Source organism: Gobius niger, assembly GCF_951799975.1.
Source record: "Gobius niger genome assembly, chromosome: 6".
In the NCBI taxonomy this organism is placed as follows: domain Eukaryota; kingdom Metazoa; phylum Chordata; class Actinopteri; order Gobiiformes; family Gobiidae; genus Gobius; species Gobius niger.
Window position 1 is genome coordinate 9,476,782 of NC_136857.1, and position 21,434 is coordinate 9,498,215.

Below are 21,434 nucleotides of genomic sequence, written 5' to 3' on the forward strand. Positions count from 1 at the left end.
TCAGGCCGCCCCTAATATGAATAATTTACTCTATTTAAAGGAATTGCTCATTATTTTACGGCCAAAATTACATATTAAATAAGAATGAATAGATACATAGGTGAGCCAAAAACTGTCTTAAAGCAGTACATTTTAGCAAATACATATACATTTCCTTTTAAAATCCCATTTGATCAATAAACTTGCTTTATGGAAAAGCTTCGGGGGCCCCCTTGCAGTGCCTCTGAGGCCCACGGGCGGCCCGGACCCCACTTTGGGAACCATTGGCCTACAGTAATAACGATTAAGAGGCTGCATGTAACACTGCAGTTCAGACACTCACAATCACTTACCCCCTACTATAAGGACCCTCCTCTCTGTCAAAATATAAAGTTAAAAGTTCAAGTTTGAGGTTGCTGTAAAAGGGGAGGCGCTTGCGCGCTACGGGACGGTACTACCCCTTTAACTGTGAGCCGATTTCAAGAAAGCAACAACCTGCTGCAGCCCAGTGATCCTCCCCTCCATGGATTATTTAACAGACTGAGTCCTATGTCGCCATCTGTCAGAGCAATATTTCTGAAGCACTAAATACGTTGAAAATACTTTTTTTTTTAACCATTGAGAAATGTTTAAAACTAAAACCGAAAGAGGAGGACCGAAGTCTAATTTGCCTAAAGAAGAATAGCGTCACAGGCGCCAAGCATCTCGCTGTTTACAAGCGTGAAGGAGCGTCAACTGAGCCTCAGAGGAGTTCTTTCACTCAAGAGGTAGTTGGTCTTTCAGAGAGGGAGAGCGAGAGAGAAACAGAGGGGACAATTATTTCAACATGTAAGACTTGGCCATAAGTTACAAACTGAAGCGGCTCGTGGAGATGTTTATGCTTGAGCTCCCACACCTGGCATAGGCTCACGGTTATCTGAATCTACAGCCGGGCGATGGGACACGCGTCCCGGTGAGTGCAGTCTTTGGAGCAAAGTGTCCGTGTCCCGGGGTCATGGTGGCGGAGAGCGACAAGACACTGTTCGCCGCGCGGCAGGGGGACGTGCAGGCGCTAAAGACGCACCTCGCGGCTAAAGAGCTCACGGCCGAAGTGAAAGACTCTCTCGGGGCCACACCGGTCCATCACGCAGCGCGCTCTGGGAAGCTGAGCTGCCTGCGCTTCCTGGTGGAGGAGGCAGGGCTGCCCGGGAACTCTTTGGCCAACAACGGAGCCAGCCCTGCGCACGACGCGGCGGCCACTGGACACTTAGCCTGTCTCCAGTGGCTGCTGACCCAGGGAGGATGCCCGCCAGAGGTGAGTCATCTCGCAGGTGTGGGGCAGAGGAGCCATAATCCTCCATCCTCTGACACGACTGTTTCCTAGCGCCACCGTGTCCCGAGTTTATGACAGTCATGTAGGCCTAATCCAGCACCTCCAATAGCTTATGCAAATGGCCTAACCACCATAATAATATATAACCTATGCATGCTACATGACATAAAGCCAACTGTAAAATGGGTTATTTGGAGGTTTGAACCACGTGTCAAGTGATGAAGGAAGTGCATGTTTAAAGAGACCCATAAGCCTATTTTGACAAAAGTAGTTCAATAGGGATAAGTGTGGAAATACTACTGTATATGCAGTAATAACAGTAGATGTTCATGTAACAGGCCTTTTTGCAACATGCACTTATGACATAAAATGTTGTTTGTCAGAATGCACCTTTAAACACACCATTCCCATTTGGGACAAAGAACTGACACAGTGTTCAACCGTTCACTTTGACTCAGAAAAGTCAAATCAAAGAAAAACGGTTGCCCAAGCTATTTAAACAAAACATGAACTGAATTGCATTATTTTTTAACTTAAACTCTTACAGCTACAACGAATAAATTACAGAATTGTCTATAGCCCAAGTCAATAAGCCACTCGATATGGTAAGTCTAAATTTAAGACAAGTTTGTAATAAGAGCTTGTTCATGTCCTTACTGTCTCCATTACTTTTGATAGCTGCACGAAGAGTGACAAGCGCCCCACGGCGACTTGGATCTGATAAGGAGCTCCTACATTTGAAACACAAGGGCTCGACTACATTAACGGGGCAGATAATGTTCAGTAATGATGATGACGATGGGGGCTGTGTGGTTGACAGGGCAAAGACAGTTCCGGGGCGACTGTCCTACACCTGGCGGCCCGCTTCAGTCACCCCGAGATCACGGAGTGGCTGCTGAAGAGCGGGGATGGGGACCCCGGGGCCACCACAGACACGGGGGCACTGCCACTGCACTACGCCGCTGCCAAGGGAGACCTGCCCTCGCTCCGCCTTCTGCTGGGACACAGCCCAAAGTAAGACCACGGAGCACGCTCAAACGGGGTCACGATATGGATCATCAAGAAGATTAAAATAGGAAAATCATGATTGAAACCGAAGTCAAGCTTTTATTTAGGCGTCTCTAAGTCTCTCTCAGTCAGGTGGAAGACCTCAGTAATATTGAGATATATCTTGGCTTCTTACAGTATGGATGTCACCTCAGCTCACACTGCGATAATGACATTATGGCAACATTTATTCTCGCACCGACGTGTTAAGTTTGAGTCTTATTTGCAAAAGCAGTCATTTATGTTGACAAGCAGAAGCCATGGAAGTGGGGTCATGGTGTCCCTGGTTGGTTCCAGTGTTTAGGTTGTACTGCTGTTGTCCAGTAACAGAAATGCCTTATCTATAAATACACGGGTAACGCTGCCATCGATGCATTTGATAACAATAAGATTTATTATTAGACAGCAGAGACTGGCGCCAAACATTCATTGCAATTCCTGTTTACTTTTTGGAAATGTATTATATGAAGTTCCTCATTGCAGTTTTATAACTGGCTGCAAATCCCACAAGTGATCGGGGCTCGACAGTAGCCACTAAACACTGATAACTAATTCGACTGATAACTCTTTTACTCTCAATAGCCACTGTGGCCAGTTGAGTTTCATGATATTTAATTCTTATTTTGGGCACAATGAGATATTTACAAAGGGTACACCTCGTTTTTGTTGCATTTCTGTATACAGATTGATGTACAAAAACTGGCTTTAATATTGATGAAAATAAGCAAAAACGTAGAAACATTTCAAAGTCTGACTTATGTGATTGAAAGACGGCTCTAACAAGAAAGCAGAAGCAGAAGCTTTTCGTAATTGTTGTCATTATTTCTCATTAAGCAGCCGTTTGTAACCCAAGCAGGTTCCACTGGATCGCTTTTAAAAGATACTTTAGACGTCTGACATTGCGAGAAGATCTCTACAGTTTGAAGGGCAATAACATTAAGGATGATAAATGCTGTTCAACATAATGAATTATAGATTATTTTTTTCGAAAACAAACTAATACTTTGTCAATCTCATAGACTCATTGTGTGGTTTCTGTCTCTCATGCAGGGCGTGTGCCGGCTCATGTTGCTTACGTAAAGGATTCAGTGAGATTTTCATAAAGTTGACATAAGCGCGTGCCACTGGAGGGTTCAAAGAAACAAAGTGTGCTACACATTTAAAGCAGCATCTGTGTAAGCCCATATAAGACATGATTTCATGCCTCTGTCCAGTGTATGTGCTGCTAATCAGTGCAGTGTAAAACGCAGACGCTCCCCTGGCTTTAGAGATAAGTCGGACCATTGTACACCGAGCACAAGTCGTTAAAAAAGTCAAACCCTTCAGATGGTTTTCTATGGGGAGGCAGGGCTGATACAACAAGCTGGGTATATGTGCAGGTCAGGATAAGAGCCACTGCACCAATTGTCACGCATGAAACAAAACAAAGCCAATAAATGGGAAAAGTAAGTGAAATTTATGACACTATGAGAGCAAATATTTTTGACATATGATGAATTCTGAACTGACCAAACCAACCAAAGAGCGTGCACTTTGTTAAACAAGGTGTGACCTCTATGCTGTCTTATATGAAATTAGAGCTTTTAAAGAGGGGGTATTATGCTTTTTTTAATCACATAGCACCAGTCTATAGCACACTATAATGATGAAGAAACCTTCTGTTGGTCTGTAAATGCAGTAAATTGGAATAACTGCCTTGTATAAAATTGCTCTCTCAAAATGGTTGGTTACTCGGCTGGTGACGAAAGCTCGGAGGCGTCTCCAGGATGTGGGGGCGTTCCTAGGAGGACTCGGGCAAACCTATCCCAAAATGGCCGCCATCAGAGTTTTTACAGATTTTACAGATTACTTCAGACATGTTTTTAATGAGGGAATGACATAATAACATGATGTGAAGCTTGAAAACGTCGATTTTGCATAATACCCCCCCCTTTAAATTAGTTTAAATGAGACTCATTATTTTGAATAACACATATTCATCACATTATCCTGTTTTTCTTTATCATTAGAATGCATAGTGCAGTGGTTTACACAAATATACAGTGGCTTCTCACTTCAATTTTGGCTGGTGCTTTTGGCGCAGTGGTTAGCACTCTCACCCCTGGGCCTCTCTGTTTGGAACTTGCATGTCCTCTTCATGTGTTTCCCTCCTTCGGGTGCTTCCCCTACATCTAAAAACACGTACTATAGTTTCCCTTGACTTCCTTATACTCCTGTGCCCCAGTGCAGGTTGTGTATTGTATTGGGCGGCACAGTAGCATGGAGCAGTTAGCACTTGTGCTTCACAGCTAGAAGGTCCGGGCTCGATTCCCATCTGGACGGGGCTGTGTGGAGTTTGCATGTTATCCCTGTGTTTAGGTAGGTTTCCTCCGGGTACTCCGGTTTCCCCTACCACTAAAAACATGAATGATGTGTGTGCGTGAATGTATGGCGGTGGTCAGAGGGACCGTTGGCACAGCACTTCTATCAGTCTCCCCCAGGGGAAATTGAACACCAGTGAGTATGGAGTGAATGAAAGATTGACTCATGTAAAGCGCTTTGTGACTATGTCTGTGAAAGGCGCTATATAAATAAAGTTCTTCTTGTATAATTTAGAGATCATTTTCTTTACAATTTTGTCTTACTTCGCTGATAGTTTAGTCATATTTTAGACTTAATTTATTCCTGGCTCTATTGTTTACTGTGCTCTATTGTTTACTGTGTTATATTCTTTTCCGCTAATGTAAATCTAGGGCTGTTGCTCGCTGCGCACAGGTGGATGGTGTATTTTCCCCTTCACGTTCAAATTATATAATCTGATTCTGAACTCTTTTGGTCGAGGGAGAGTGGAAATATTCTCAGACAGGATGAGCAGTTTGTATTATCTCATGGTATCTGAACAGCGTTTTCATGAACATACATGTTTAGCTGCTTGTTAGCTCCTTTATTTTGCCTTTGCTGCAGTCAGGCGCGTTTCTCCTGAAAGTTTAATGAGCTTCACAGACCCAGCGCCTTGTTGATAGCCGAGGCCCATTCACCGTCCTCCGCGGCTCCTCCCACCGCTGCTGTTTACTCCCGTCTCCACAGCGACGCACGGTAGCGCCAACTGCAGATAAGATAATGAGGGGAACAACCGATTTGAATGGAGAGCTGCCTGTGCCATTGTTTTTTTAAGGGATATGTTTTTTTTTTTTTGTGGAGAGCAACCTTACAGTACTTTAACCTCTTAACCCCCGCCTTAACCAACTGTATTTTCTCCAGTTCAGCATTTCCTAAATTGCTTTGTGTGGTGTTTTTTGTTTGTTTTTTCTGTTGCCGTTTTGTGGCTTTTTTTATTTTGTTTTTGTCACACGTACTTTTTCGTCACTTTTCTGTTGCTATTTTTTGGCTTCTTTTTTTTGCATTTTTGTCTTTTTGTTGGCTAATTTTTGTTGCTCATTTGACACATTTTTCAAGATGCTTTTAGATTTGGGTAATGCCAAACTGGAGAACACGTGCTCGGTTTAGGCGGGGGTTAAGAGGTCAAATTAATTCACTCAAGTAGGAGTAAACAGTAGTGACTCAAAATGATAACTTGTAACATTTAAAAGTTTAAAAGTACTCAATGAAAATACTATGAAATATCGAGCACCTGTCTGAGTGTTAGTGTTGACATAAAACCTAATATGAAATTTCCTAAAAAGATAAAGATCAATAGTTAAAGGCAATCATTTTTCATTAAATCATTAAAAAATTCATAAAGCTTTTGTCACATTCACTCACCAGGACTGCAACGTCAAAATGGAGTGAAATAAACTGTATCAAACAAGCAAAGGTGACAACTGAAAGCGAATGATGTGACAATTGCTGTTTTGGGGTTTCGGGTGAGATGATGAGCTCTCGGTCTTTCATCCCCCCTTAACGATTGAAGGAGTGAAAAAGAGTAGCGTAATTGACTCTGTGCATAACTTCAAATCACAACAACGCCACCCAAGAAGTGACTTCCTGTTTCGATCCAGCACGCTAAAATAAAAGCACACAGCTCATCTCATTGATAAGTTCAGCAGGTACTTGCAACACTACAACACTATAATTAAATACACACATTTTAAGCGTTTTGTCTGTTAATAGTTAGGAAGAAAGAACGCTGAACTAATGAACTGCTGAACTAATGAATAAGATGGTGCTTTTATTTTGGTGTGCGAGATCGAAACAGGAAGTCACTTCTTGGGCGGCGTTGTTATGATTTGAAACTATGCACAGAGTCAAAAACGGGGAAAAAAGAGCTTTTATGTCCACATTTTTCCAACCAGACATACTGAATATGTGTTTTTTAAAGTTCCCAGTGATGTTTTTCAGTAAATGTCGAGAGATACAGTAGCTTTGAGATTTATTACATAACGCTATAATTTAACTGGAGGCTTCAGCATGCATTGTCAGCGCAATTACAATGTGTGATCGCCAGTGTTAACAAACAGTAGTAAACTTTATATGAGGTGGGAAATAGCCGCCTCATTAGCTGTTTGCACGCACAGTATGAGCCAGTATGAGATTGCCGTTCTCAAAGCTCATTTCTAGTTAACTCATTTCCATAAAAATGAGTATGAGTATTGTTTTTTCTTCTGAGTAATGATCTAATGACGAAACACACTCAGAAGTAACACTACACCCTAGAACTCACCGAGAACTCACCTGAAGTGAGTTCCAGGGCCTGACTTTAACTTAATTCTGCTCAGGTTTCTCCCTTTGAAAAATGCACAATATTATACTGCTATACTGCATAACTCGCGTGATGGTAATTGTAAGTATTACCAAAAAAAAAGACAAAATAACAGACTGATGTAAAGTGATTGTAAACGGTTAACAAAAGGTCTCTCTGCTCCTTTTCACTCAAACTGCATTAACTTGGCAATTTTCTTACAATTTGCACACCTCTGCCCTAGAGTGACAGATTAAAAGGTTTGACTGAAGTTGTTTGGGGCTAAATATTGCTAAATGAGAGACTTTGTACTCAAGTTCAGTCCTGGTGAAATCATCACTCTTTCTATTGTGTGTAAATATTGTAATCGTTATGTTCTGTGCTAGTTTTTCTTTGCTAATATGCTGCTAATATTTGACGATGATAGCTGTGATACGCTACACTGCTTTTCATTAGTTCTGCTTTTTTTGTTTCGTCTTTTGTCAAGTCTCAGCAAACAGATAGTCGCGACAGACCTCGGTCTAAAGCGCTGATGTAATACTCTGCAATTAATAATAACAATTATCTGGTTCTGCAAATGGAATAGCAAACATGTCTCTTTGTGGCCCGCTCATTTTGTCTGTGAACCCTGGGAGACAAATGTAAATTGATGGCGTGTTCAGCAGCCCATTAACCTTGACTCGGATCCGTCAGGCTCAGTGCTGTGTGTCCACTGATAACCAGCGCACACAAAGAAGTGAATGAACGACCGGCAGAGACAGGCCTCAGACAGGCAGCTTATGTGACCCGATTAGCACCACTGGCCTTTGGCATTAGGCCCTGACACTAAGAGACCACTGACCCAATGGCTGCAAGAAGGTTGTCACAGAACCAGGAATCTGTCTGTCTGAACACTTAAAGCCACGCTGTGTAACATTTCACGCTATATATCAAGGAAAATGCAAGCACTTATGTAATTATTATTATGTTTTTGCTGTATCTCCTCAGACCTGACTCGTAACTTTGCTGGGAGCGGGACATCACCAGCTCGTATCCACTGAGATGTCTTTAACCCATAGGCAAATGACACGTGACTTCCATTTGGATTCTAACTCGGTGCTTGCGTATCCTGTCTCCGTTATTTCCCTATGAGGAATAGTTCAAGAAAACATCACTGACAGAGACTTATCTCAGAGCTAACGGCTAGTTTTAAAAAACAACGCAACAATAATTAAACGTCTAAAAAGTATTTATACTAAAGACAGGCCGATTATGTTTTGAGCAGGCTCGTTTAAAATCTTGTAGCTATTTTGATTTTTAAAGCAGTACTGAATAACTTGTGCACCCTAGAGGCCATAAGCAGAAATGAATGTGAATGAATGCAAATGAATAAAAAAAATCCTCTTGTAATAGCACTTAGAATGTAGAGAAAAAGGCACAGTATGTTTTTCATGATGCCAAAGATCAGGCTCCCTGTGTTACTAATCTTATTAGCTACATACTTGGTACAGACCGGGTACAAATCCCTTCTTTGGAGAATAAGAGGTTTAGTGTTAAAAATGTGAACCAATATGAGGTGGCTCTGAGCTGAATCGCTGTATTATATCAGCTACACATTTTTAGGGCAGAAATGACATGTTTTGGTATAAAGGCCGGTGGTAAATGGTGCAATTTGAAAGTTAGTTTGTATAGCACTTTTCATAGACACAATTAGCACCCAGGAGGCAACAGGGGCAATTCATCCCATTGTGGTGTATAGTCAGCTGACCAGAGGTAGAATAAAGGCTGCCTTCTGTGCAGAAATACCTGTTCAGTTTTTTTTTTGCCATTTGTAGTATAAACACATTGAAAAAAAAATGTGCAAGGAGCTCAAAGTGCACTGTCTACATCTACAAGGACATTACAAACAAATGCCTCCTAAAATGCTTAAAGGTGCATTATGTAATATTTTATCGTGGAAGAAAAATGTTGTAATAGTGCGTATTTGACCCAGCAGCTGTATGGGTGGATAGCGTAGCACCTTCATTTTCAGCATTAAAAGTTACAGTATGCACCTTTAAGGGTAAAATACAGTACATTAAAAAGTCCACTCAAAAACTAAAGGGCTTTGTTTAGAGTCATCCCAGCTCGACTAAAGAAACTCATTGAATGGTGAACAGTAGGACATTTGATAGAGCCTTTCAGAGAATATAATTAAATGTGTCTTATGATCATGAAGCACCACAATAGCTGATTAGGCACCATCATTGTTTTAAATTCTTCTGGCGAGTAGTCAGCTTATTTGTCTAGTCTATGCACTTGTGAACCTGTCTATTTTTGTCTGCTCTAAATTTAGCTTTCTTAATTCCAAAAGGTAATTAGCGCGCTATTACGTTACAGCGCATTCATTACAGGCAGGAAAGCTATTGGGAGGTTTTTGTCAGACAATACGACTATTAAGGCAATTAGGCTGCAAGTAATGAAGATCACTATGTGTTAATTGAAGAAGAGCCTAATGTAATCACCACGCTAAATTACACAGTGGGACTAAAATGGAAATATGTGGTGAATATCGGAAGCCTTTTTTGACTTTTGAGTGGTTGACGTGTGGCGATTAGTTGTTCTGTTTGCTCGCTTGTTTGGTCACACAAGGCTAGGCTCTTTCTTTAGCTGCTGTAATGTATACCTGATCCTCAAAAGCAGTTCTTAGACGAGTGCTCAAGTCACTTCAGTCTAGAGAGGCCTGACAATGCTCCTCCATAGATTGCTCTGTCTCATAGTCAACATCCAACTTCATGTTTGGATTAATAATGTACTCTACCTGCCTGGCCACTTACTGATTGGACAAGCACAAAGGGCTTCCCGTGCATTTTGATTATGTGGAAGAGGTAACAACACTCAGTTACCTTGTTGATGATTCAAATCGAGTCCTCGCCTATTCTAACAAAGCATAAGCAAAGAGTAAGCATTTCTTGAATAAAGGTCTTCATTGTCCTTCAAAGGGAAACATGTGAAATCGATTGTCTTCCTGGAACTCCTGACAATAAGTATTTTTGTATTTCTAAGACCCATCTCTTCTGTTCCATTTCTCCATGGTATAGTCACATAAATACCAAATACTCTGGTTTTAAAAATGCTTCCGACCTTATTCAGTTTGGTGGTTGTGACAAAGTGTTGTTGTTAAGGTGAACATAGGGATATAGTTGAGCAAGCAAAGTCCATAAAAACATATGTATGTCAGCTATAGGGCAGTGGTTCTCAACAGGACTGACATTGGGACTCACAATCATCCTGGGATGACAAGCCGTGACCCAAAGACGACTGTCGAATGTCAAATATTGTCTATTCCTCAACACATTTTGCTGAATAAGCATTAAATAAGCCAAACAGGGAAATCGATTGCAAATTTTCCTGTCTATTTTGCACCCCCTGAGTGTTGAGAACTGATGCAACAAGTGAATTTCTCCATTGAGAGATCAGTGAGGTCCTATCTAATCTTATCTTATTTTATGAAATTATGATGAAAAAAAACGAACCCGTAACAGTCATTTTAACAGACTCAAAAAGTGATTCCATGCTTTTTCTGTGCATAAATATTAAAATAAATATGGAAAACGGTTCCGTGACCCACTTTTGCATCCCGACCTACCCGTTGAGAACCACTGGGTTTGGGAGTTGAACTGGCTATTCAGCTAGTAGGTTCACAAGTCTTGTCCGCACTGACAGGTCTTCAGGTCCACTGGTTTCCTCGACCATCTGCCAGTTCAAAATTCTCAACAATAGGAGGCAGCTGAGTTTCACTTGTGTTAAGGCCCATCCTGTCTTGTTCATTGATTGAGTTATTTAACCTCATATACAGTTCATGAATTAGGAGTTAGGTCCAGGATGATCTGATGATAGACTCATAGTTTCACCATTTCTTGGACATACACATATTCAGACATAAATGAGGAAAATAAAAATCATAAAAGCTGTTTGTCTAGGTTTTTTTTTTTTTTATCCTCTTAAGCCCTGCCCAGTTTTCGCGCTTCCTTTAGACCTCCCTCACCACGAGGAAACTGTCACTAAGCTGCAGCCTGCCAAGGCATAATCCGCTTATGAGACTCATTGCTCGTTTGTCAGTATCCAAATAAAGCTTGACCTTATGGGGTTTATCTGCAAGGCGCTTGTTCACTCCCTGACCTCCTACTGTGAATGAGGGACAAGAGGACACACAGACTGAGCCACTTTCCATTGAAGCAAAGGGAAACTGGAACATCACCAGTGTTGACGATGCTCAGAGTAGATATAGTGGCTTATTTTAATGTTTTGTATTCTATTATTTCTACACGGATTACCCAACAATAATGCATTTAAAATATTAGATTAAAAAGTTATTACATATAAAGTCTGTACAAAAGGTTGAAACCACATTTTCCAATTAAAGACAGACAATGATTCATCAATGTGTGATTTACATCAAATTTAAATGCACTTTGAATTTTTAATGTAAATTGAAACCACAGCTGCCTACAAGAAGACTGCAGCTTTTGGACACACGACTTGACTGCACACCAAAAACAAAGGTTATTATATCGGTATGTCAGTATTATACCGTATGGAATTCTGTGTACAGGGTTTTACACTGAGCTGGCACTATGTCTGGCCAAGTCTTAAGTTAAACGTTTTACCTTCAAATGACTGAGAGGTGCTTAATGGGTTTGACTTTTCTTCGCAGTGTTGTCAACGTGCAAACTAAAAATGGTGCCACACCGCTCTACCTGGCCTGTCAGGAGGGTCACCTGGAGGTTGTCCAATACCTGGTGAAGGACTGTGGAGCAGATCCCAGCATCAGGGCCAACGACGGGATGACGCCGCTTCACGCTGCTGCTCAGATGGGCCACAACACTGTCATAGTCTGGCTGGTATGTCCTGCCAAAGTCGCAGAATCTGCTGATGTCACGCCTGCAGATGACACTTAGATTGATCACTTTTTTCTTCTTCTTTGTTCGTTTGGCAGAGACTTGCTTATTAAATTCACGTCTGTTAATGTGCCAGATTTAGCCACAAGCCTATTTTTCATTTGCAGTCATGATGTATATTGAGCAGTTACCATATTTTTTAAGACAGGTTCATACAAAATATAGACAATGCTATTAACCGCAAAATATTATGTTGATAGAATATATTAAAAACCCAAGATTTCTATGGATCATGAGATTTTAAGATATGAGTTCATGTTAATACTGAAAGTGAAGTGTGAACTACTGTATATCCCTAACAGAAATGCTAATAGCGGCGGATAGTATGGTATTTACGCCCGTGCCCTCATCATCATTTGACTTTTTGTTATCTAGTAAAGTCCCATTTAGATTTCTCAACAGGCACGTTGAGTTGCCTTGTGTACAAAATCCATAAATCCCACCCTTTTCATTTAACCACTCTATAAAATCTGCCTATTAACTCAGCATTTGCCTCAGTCTCAGTGAAAGAAATCGGACCACACATCGCTGCAATGTCGTCTGAGTCGTCTGTCGCCTCACCCCCAACACACGCCACACCATGTAAACACGTACACCTGTAGGCAATGAAGCAGCAGTGCAGCACAGGTTAGTGGCTACGCAGTCAGAGATTAGCGTTGCAGTTTGTTACAAGGACAGATGCAGATGTTAAAACAATAGAAACATCTATTGGTATGAATGAGTCATATTCATTGTCTTAACTTCTTAGGGTTAGTTAATCAGGATTTAATTAGGGTTAAGATTAAGAACGGCAAATGTAGCGTAAGTTGTGTTTCACTCACACAGGTCTCACACATATTTTTAGAAACTAGAAGGTCTCAAATGAAGTATCACACTGGCATATAGGCTGTAAGCTCTCCAGTCAATACACTTTGAGATTTGGATGTAAATAATTGTTAACCCTAATCCTAACCCTAACCCTAATGTCGGAAAGAATCAATATTGTCTGAGTGATAAACATTTTGTCGTCCATCTCTCTCTCTACCTTAGGTGAGTTTTACAGAGATCAGCCTGTCTGACAGAGATGGAGATGGAGCCACTGCGATGCATTTTGCAGCGAGTCGGGGCCATGCTAAAGTGCTGAGCTGGCTGCTGCTACACGGAGGGGAGATCGTCACTGACAACTGGGGCGGGACCCCGTTACACGATGCAGCCGAAAATGGTGAACTGGAGGTGTGTCTTTTATTTCAATTGGGTTAAAAATGTGCATGAAAATTTCTGCTTTATATGTGACATTTCTTACTCTTTTTATGTGGCAAAAAAACTTAAGAAAACCCTACCCAATGCGATGACGGCAGACCCTTTCCATTGCTTTTCTTTTGAATATTTATAAAACATAATCATTTGAACGCTTTCAGTATCAGACTTCAACTTAGAAACATAAGAGTAAATTCTATTGTATTGATCCAGTTTGCTCACTGTCTCTCTGCTTTGCTCGTGTGCTCAGTGCTGTCAGGTCCTTGTTGTGAATGGGGTTGACCTCGGCATCAGGGACCAGGACGGCTTCACTGCAGCAGAACTGGCCGAGTACAATGGTCACCCCCAGAGTGCCAAATATCTACGCACTGTGGAGAACATGGTAATACAAACATCGTTAATCACATCAACACATGTATGTCCAGCTTTTACATAGGGACTGTGTCTCACTGCAAAGTCAACGTCTGTTTTACCACACTTGCAAGAAAAGTGAGTCAAAGTTGTATCAGAGTTGGATCATGTGAAAGCATTTGCGTGAATGAACACTTGTTGTTTCTCTTGGCTAATTAAAAGGGCTGATACACTGGCTGAACTGTCTCCCATGGCTTCAAACCTCCAGTGGCCAAAGAAATAATAACTCCTCCATTTGGCCGTGCTGTGATGCTGCCCATGGCGACCTCTGCCAAGAGAGTCCTGGGCTGTGGGAAAAGCATGAGTCCCCTGAGCCTCCTTTGGCATAACTGCCATTAGTGTGCAGTAATTATCTCTATAATGCAACTATTCTTGTTTGGACCGAGGTGCAGAGTGTGTGTAGGGAAACGCTCTGAAGAACAGTCTTCCTCTTGTATTGCTCATCATGTTTTCTCAAGAGTGGATCAGCTAATTTCCCAGACAATTATTTCACATTCAAAGTCAATCAATGTTAAGCAGCCACACAAACACAGGCAAGAAGGTGCCATGTCCAAGGACACAACGAGAGCATGAACTGGTCAGAGCCTTTTGGTTTGCGGCTGAATGCTGAACTCTGAACCACTGACACAAGTACTTTCTATTATGATGTTGTTGGTCAGCAAATCAATTGTAAACTATACGCCAAGGGTCTCCGTCTTGTAGCTCAGTAGCCATTTTTTAAAGGGACTATACAGAGTTTAAAAATGTTAAAATTATGTATTTTCCTCCCCCTACATGTTCCACCCATGTCCTAATGTGTAGAATGAGCTCAGACCTGTTCACCACAACTGCCTCTAAAATCCTGCACTGTCACTCAAAAAGGTGTTAATTCGGGTCGGAAGTGCCTCATGCACGTGCTTATTATAGAAGGTGCAGTTACACATATGACCTGAGATGGCAGTAGTGAGTATGAAATGGCAAACTTGCATCTAGCCCCTTTAAAGACATTCTACATTTTTACATGATATATTTTAGATACAAAGGTCTTTGAAGCTTAAGTATCTTCCATTTTTGTTATGTAAAAGTAGCTCATGTAGCAAAATAAAGATAGAAACACCTGCTGTAGGCCGTTGTCATGATGTGAACAGAACCCACAGAAGTAGAGTACTACGTGCATAAGCCTTCTTCTTTCTTCACGTGATCTCCCAATGTTTATTCAGCAACAATGGCCGACATACATGTCACCTTATCCATTAGACCTTGTGATCTTATAATTGAACATAAACTATAACTAACTATCTCCCCTGCAGAGTGTGGAGCACCGTGTCTTGTCGCGGGACCCCTCTACAGAGCTGGAGTACAAGCAGCCAGACTCCGGCCTGTCGTCTCCGAACACCACGATGCCGCCGGCGAACCAGAACTCACACTTTGGCATCGGCTCCCCCTCCAGCTCTCTGTCCAACTACGACTCTGCCAACTCCAGCCAGTCCAGCACGGGGGAGAAGAGGAGCAGCCTCACCAATGCACACGGGCCACCCCCTCCGCTCAACTCGGTCACAACCACAGGTACAGGCCACATAAGCTGTGGGGCCAGTCAAGCAAAAAAAGTAATGTTATGATTTAAAGGATGGAAAGATTCATGACTATGAACAGAAAATGGCTTCTATTGTGTTTTGATTATATTGTTTATTGATTCATAATTTAGTGTCTCTCAATGTTTAGCCAGAGAATAGTAGTAACTTTTTGTTGATTTCAGTAATTGACATGCATGCTGAAGAGGGATTCACAAACTATGGCACGGATATCTCTGGTGGGATGTGGGTTGATTCAGGCGATACTCAAAGTCATCCGAAATTTTAGACTTTCATTTAGAGATAATTGGATTCAGGTTTGTGTTCTCCTTTGTGTTTGTCCTTTGTTAAAGCTATTTTAGTCATGGTCATTTTATTTAGTCATGTGGTTGAAGCCTGATAGAACGCACAGAGACTTTTTCCACAGGTTTGGAATGTTCGAAAACAATGTGTCTAGTGCTGCGCCCTAGTGGTCAACATGTCATCAGTATTTAGCCAAGTGACAGCAGTTGACAGAGGGCTTGAAACTAGTCAGAGTTTGTTGTTTTCCCTCATTTTAAACCGTGTGTCCTCGTTGTTTCAGGTTCTTCCGATGCGGCCATCTCGGACATGCAGGCCTATATGGACATGTTAAACCCGGACACTGGCGCCGATCAGAAAAAGACAGAGACACAAAACCCCCCTCCTCCTCCTCCACCTCCTCCTCCGGGCTATCCCCCGCCCCCTCCTCCGCCGGGCCCCCCTGTTCCCCCACCGCCACCCAGCTACCCCGCCCCGCAAGCCCCCAAACAGGATCAAACCTCAGCCGAGTTCCTCAAAGTCAAAAGCAACCTGCGGCACGTGGAGAGCAATGGAGGCAAGAAACAAGTGAGTGGATAGTGTTGGCTAAAAGGATGCTTGTTTTGAAATGATAAAAAAAAAGGGCCGTCTTTTAAATCGGCTCCGCTCTTGAGTCTGACCAGCAAGCTTGTAACAAAGTGTTCTGTCCAAGCGCCCACAGTGATGCTATTGTTTACTGCTAACGAGATCCTCATTACGGGGCCAATCTCGGGTTGGTAAACACGGTGACAGGGAAACGGGTTTGATGATAATTCCACTAATTAAAGAGGATTGTTCACCGAGGCTTCAAAACACGGAGACAGTGTAAAAGGTGCACACATGAAAAGCTGGCTCGCAGAATTCATATCAACCCAATGAGGCTCGCTTACTGAAGACTTTAATTACGAACAAGATAATCAGCCTCCGAGATCACTTTCACCTCATGAAGTATTTACCTGTTTCTTTGCTTGTCTCAAAGAACAAGATACACATGACTGACCATTGGTAGTGGCATATCAGATCACTAAAGTCTCAAAATCATATGTAAATAACAACTGAGAGTAAAATGTGTTACCATACAATTTTGTTAGGGTCGTGTTTATATCATAAATTAAAGTTTTTGTGATACAAGCCTTTACAGCTATATGAGGCACCGGTAATAGTTCTATCCACAGAGTCCATGTATAGTCAGTTTGTTCAAGGGGCTGTGTTTGCACTGTCTTGGTCTTTTATGCAAAGTCAACCCACACAGCTCGTGTCAGGTTGCTATAGGTTCCCTCCAGGATAGTGCTCATGAACAGCGCGCATGCTCCGTCGGCCATGTGGGGGATACTTTTTAATTAGTGCCGCCCCTTTTCTCTTCCCTGCATCCAGGTGACGGGCCCTGGGCGAGCCCTCATTAACTATTCAACAAAAAGCCTCTGCTCAGAGCACACATACAATAAAGATGTGTGTGCAACCTATATTCCGGAAAAAAACACTCTCTCCTGTGTGCCGAAGCAACTGAAAAGATCCAATGAAGTAGCATCCCCTACTACAAGGGATAGATGAATGTCATTATGTCAGTTCATAAATCTCTTAGTTCTGTTGTAGTGTTTGCTTGTGATTTCCGCTTTCAAGAACATTTGCACAAACAAACTATCCCGGAAATGCTAGTGTCCAAAACAAACCAAAATGCAAAATATGGGTCTTTTTAGTATTTCTCGTATTTCCGCCATAGAAAGAGTGAGAGAGCGTTGTCTGTGGTGGCGAAGTGGTCTTGGCGCTTTGCATAGGAGGCGGGGAGTGGCCGAGTGTGGGTGGAGGTGACATCACTGTGCCTGGTGCGGCTGAACAGAGGTAACTGATGAGGCCAGAGTAAAATGAGAGGGCAGGTAGAGTGACAGGTGTAGTGCTGCGTGGACGCTGGATCTGATGACAGCTACTTTCTGTGGAGCTCTGTGGATGAGCTGCTACTGAGGGTACATGCGAAGATCGCCGCTGGCCAGGTAAGGGGTTAATAGTTATCATGAAATGCGTTTGGATTGGACGAAGAAGCTCTAAGATGTTTTTGTTATTGAGGTGTCCGGGCGCTGCTTTCTTCTTCAGTGGCCTTATTGGTTTGTAAGATGTTTTATTCTGGATTGATGTGTCTCTCTGGTTTCAAATGGAAGCAGCTTTTCACTGATTCATAGCGTAGACCAGTGGTTCTCAACTGTTATGGTGTCAGCACCCACCATAATCCAAGGATGACAAGCCGTGATCCAACTAAAGAATTTAATTTGTTATATACAATGTGAAATACAGTATTTTCCCCACATATTATTGCTTTAAACAAGCCCATGAAGATATGATCAAAACAACCCATTAACATTCATTTGCTCAGTCTCTATACTTCTTTAGTAGATAAATATTCAAGGCAATGTTCTCTGAAAGGCCCATGACCCTCTGAAAACGGTTCCGCGACCCACTTTTGTGTCCTGACCCACCATTTGAGAACCACTGGTGGAGACCACATGCAATTGTTGCAACCAGCGCCGTGGCACTCCTGTCTGTCCAGCTTTGATAGTTCATACAAAATAATCAGACTGTAAAGCAAATACATTGCAACAACAATGACCATATGCTAACAGGCTGAAAGGTGTAGTATATTTGCCTAAGTGATGAATGGAGGGGGGGCTGAAAGGCATTGAACGTTTTTGTCATTGTTTTGCCACCTCCCCGGAGCACGACAATCAAACCATCTGTAGCTCTTCCCTGCTCACGTTACACTTCCACCCGATGAGAGCTCCACACAGGGACAAGAGTCAACAAAGCCATACAAGGCTTATCTTAACTCCAACATGACACCACAAAGCCAGGGGCCAGGGGTCAATGCTTGATGATTTCCAGCTCGTGCATCGGTTTGACATTTCGTGACGAAAACATATTGTAGAGATGTAAATAAGGAAATGAAGGACGTTTGAGGCGGATTTGAAAGGCAAAGTGGCTTTAAGTCCTGCCATTGTTGCTAACATGTAGACCTGGGTCTTATATGTACTGTAGACTAGGTTGATTCAAAAGCAAAAACACCTTTCATTTGTGAAAATGCAAATTGTTGTTGCATTAAGAAAATGTACCACAGATTACTTTTAAGGATCACACGCAAAGTGTGACTCTGTGGTGCATTCAGAGCCCACACACACATGCGTCATAGGAAAGTAAGAGTGTCCGACCGACTGACCCCAGAGCTAAAGGGTCTCCTTAACAGTGGGTCATCTCAAACTGACACACATTTGTTCATTTTAAAGCACAACAGTGGCCATTTTGTATCATACAAATAGTAAAGCCGCATTAACTCCGGTCACACAATGTGGATAATCTGCAGAACTGGCCCACAAATGACCCTTTGTTTCAATTTATGAATGATTTTCTTGTAAATCACCAAAACAATTAAATATTGCTTTTCTGCCAGTGGTCAATACATGTAATTAAACCAGTCATTTAAAATCTTATTTTTCTGCTTTTGTCCTTAGCTTACAGTCGGAGAAGGCCACGATAAACTACGGCGTGTGGATTCAAACCGGAGATCGAGGAGCTTCAGCAAACAGCCCAGCACTGGGGACTATTACAAGAGTCTGGGCGACACGGCCGAGCCCCGTGGAGGCAGAGAGATGGCCCCCAACGAGGAGGTACAGGATTCAGATTACACTACCTACATAATCCCAGTCTTTTCATTCATTAAACTCAGGTTCCTTGGATTTGCTACACCCTCGACAGAGTTAGTTTCAGGGCTCCCTGAGAAACAAAATGGCAGACAACAATCAAACGATACAGATTTATGTATTCAGATGTGCCCACATAGAACGATATAAAAATGCAAATTAAAACGTAGTTGAGAGCAGAACATTTGAATGTGAACTATAAATCTACAAATCTATTATACTGACTCTGAAACACATTCCATTTATGTAAACAAATATGCATTATATTTTAGTTTCTATTAGCTAATCTGCACATGAATCGATGGTTCATATTGCTACGTTACGAGCACTGACCCACTGAGGGATATTATATTAATTTGATGTGTTTATTCCATTATCGTTTACACCTTGTGATACTTGGTGACTGGTTGGTGATCTGCTAATATTTAGGGTAACAGGCTTCCTTTGTGCCATGTTGCCCTGCTGATGCCCTCATGGTCACATAATAGGGCAGTGAAGCAGAAGCTCCTTATAAGGTCACTGTAAGGTTCTGTGTGTGACAGTTTGAGGTATCTGTCCGGTCAGTCTTCAGCATTTGCCTATGTCTTCTGCTGTCCTTCGCGCAAGCTACATACACACACACATCCCGGGCGAGCTTTTGTGTGCCACCTGATGCAAAGTATTATCTCATTTACATGTTCTCAATTGACTGTGCTCACTCCTTGTGTGACTTCGTAAATTGCACGGACGGCTGGTCAAACAACATACAACTAAAATTATGATTAAATAGCTCCACCAAATGATGATCAGCCCCATTGAGAAGTTGAGAGCATTCTTCAGAAGTGAATCTCTGCCTGTTTTCTTATTTCAATTGAAGTGCTGGATTTGTCTCTTTTGTAATTTATAATATTTGGTGTTTGTTTTTAGACCTTTGTTGTGTGCACTGAAACCTTGTTACTGCCTCAACACAGCCACAAGGAGTCAGTAAATGATAGTTTCATTTGTTTATAGAGTATGGTACATATTCACCTTAATTTCAAAGCATTTTCCATCTGTTATTGATTAAACAATCCCTGACTACTTTTAGGGACTGATTTACTAAGCGCAAATTGGTAGCATGTGCTAAAGTGGTGCAAAAAGAACATGCAGGTTAGATTTTTGTGCCTCATAAAGATTAAATTTACGCTCATTTATGGAGGAGATGAATGATTTCTAATGATGAGAAAAGTGCAAAATGCTATAAATTGGCGTGTGCTGCTAAAATTAGGAAGTTATTGCAATTTAGAAAATCAATTATATTAGGCCCCAACCAAATTAAAGGGCCTACATGCAAGTTGGCCATTTTATACTCACTACTGCCATCTCAGGTCATACGTGTAACTGCACCTTCTATATTAAGCTCGTGCATGATGCCAATTCGGACCCGAAGTAACAACTTTTTGAGTGACAGTGCAGGATTTTAGAGGCAGTTGTGGTGAATAGGTCTCTACACCTTAGGACATTGCTGGAACATGTAGGGGAGGAAAATACAGGATTTTAACATTTGTCATTATATATAATCCCTTTAAATATTGATTGAAATTTTCGAAAACGTCACCCATAACAGGCAAAGGTCCTATGATTGAAACCCATGTTGAGTTCAATGTAAGTAAGGGATAATGCATGACGATGTGTCCATTATCAGAAATAACTGGACGACACGGTGGCGTGAAGCGTCCGACGCAAGTCCAATGGACACCTCGGAGTGCATTATCCCGCTTATACCATGGTCCCACAAACTGAAACTGTTCATTGGGGCCTGTTTGCTTTTACCTGATGCTAGTTCCAGCTCAATTGTTTATTGTTTCTATGGAAATGGCTACAGTGGAGTGACCTGTTGTATACTATGTGTATATATCGCTTTTTAACCAACACCCACCAGCCAATCAGAATGAGTATTCACCCAGACCATGGTATAAAATGATGATATTATGATGCCTTGTTTTGCTGCTTACATAGCTACACACTGAACGGACAGCCTGTTTGTGCCAGCATCTCTGGGGACTTGTTCTTATCAGTAAAAAACATGTCAGCAGGGGGGGTGCGAGGGCGACACGGGACATAATCCACATTGAGCCAATTAGAGCCGCAGTGGGGCCAGTGCTGGTCTCAGAGGCGTCCCGACAGATGTACAGGCTAATCACGGCCCAAATCGGCACGTGCGGCCAGGACCCATCTGGACTGGGGCCCCCCCTTTACTCCCCGGGGGGCAAGAACCGCAGAGGGGCAAACAATGAGCAGCACGCGCTCCGGGAACAAAGCACTGGGCGTGGTGGGCGCGCACTGTCACGGCCTATTAATTCA

At 42.2% G+C, this 21,434-nt stretch overlaps 1 protein-coding gene across 3 annotated transcripts in view; it reads left to right on the forward strand.

Annotated features, from left to right (window-relative positions):
* Window positions 1-460: 460 nt before the first annotated feature.
* espn (espin) overlaps window positions 461-21,434 on the forward strand; it is a 34,369-nt gene continuing 13,395 nt past the window's right edge. For all 3 annotated transcript variants that reach the window (XM_079558596.1, XM_079558595.1, XM_079558597.1), the window contains exons 1-8: window positions 461-1,273; window positions 2,112-2,305; window positions 11,671-11,857; window positions 12,944-13,126; window positions 13,401-13,532; window positions 14,851-15,106; window positions 15,695-15,978; window positions 18,924-19,079. In XM_079558596.1, coding sequence (XP_079414722.1) covers window positions 974-1,273; window positions 2,112-2,305; window positions 11,671-11,857; window positions 12,944-13,126; window positions 13,401-13,532; window positions 14,851-15,106; window positions 15,695-15,978; window positions 18,924-19,079 — 1,692 coding nt within the window. In that variant the 5' untranslated portion in view covers window positions 461-973. The remainder of the gene's footprint in view (window positions 1,274-2,111; window positions 2,306-11,670; window positions 11,858-12,943; window positions 13,127-13,400; window positions 13,533-14,850; window positions 15,107-15,694; window positions 15,979-18,923; window positions 19,080-21,434) is intronic.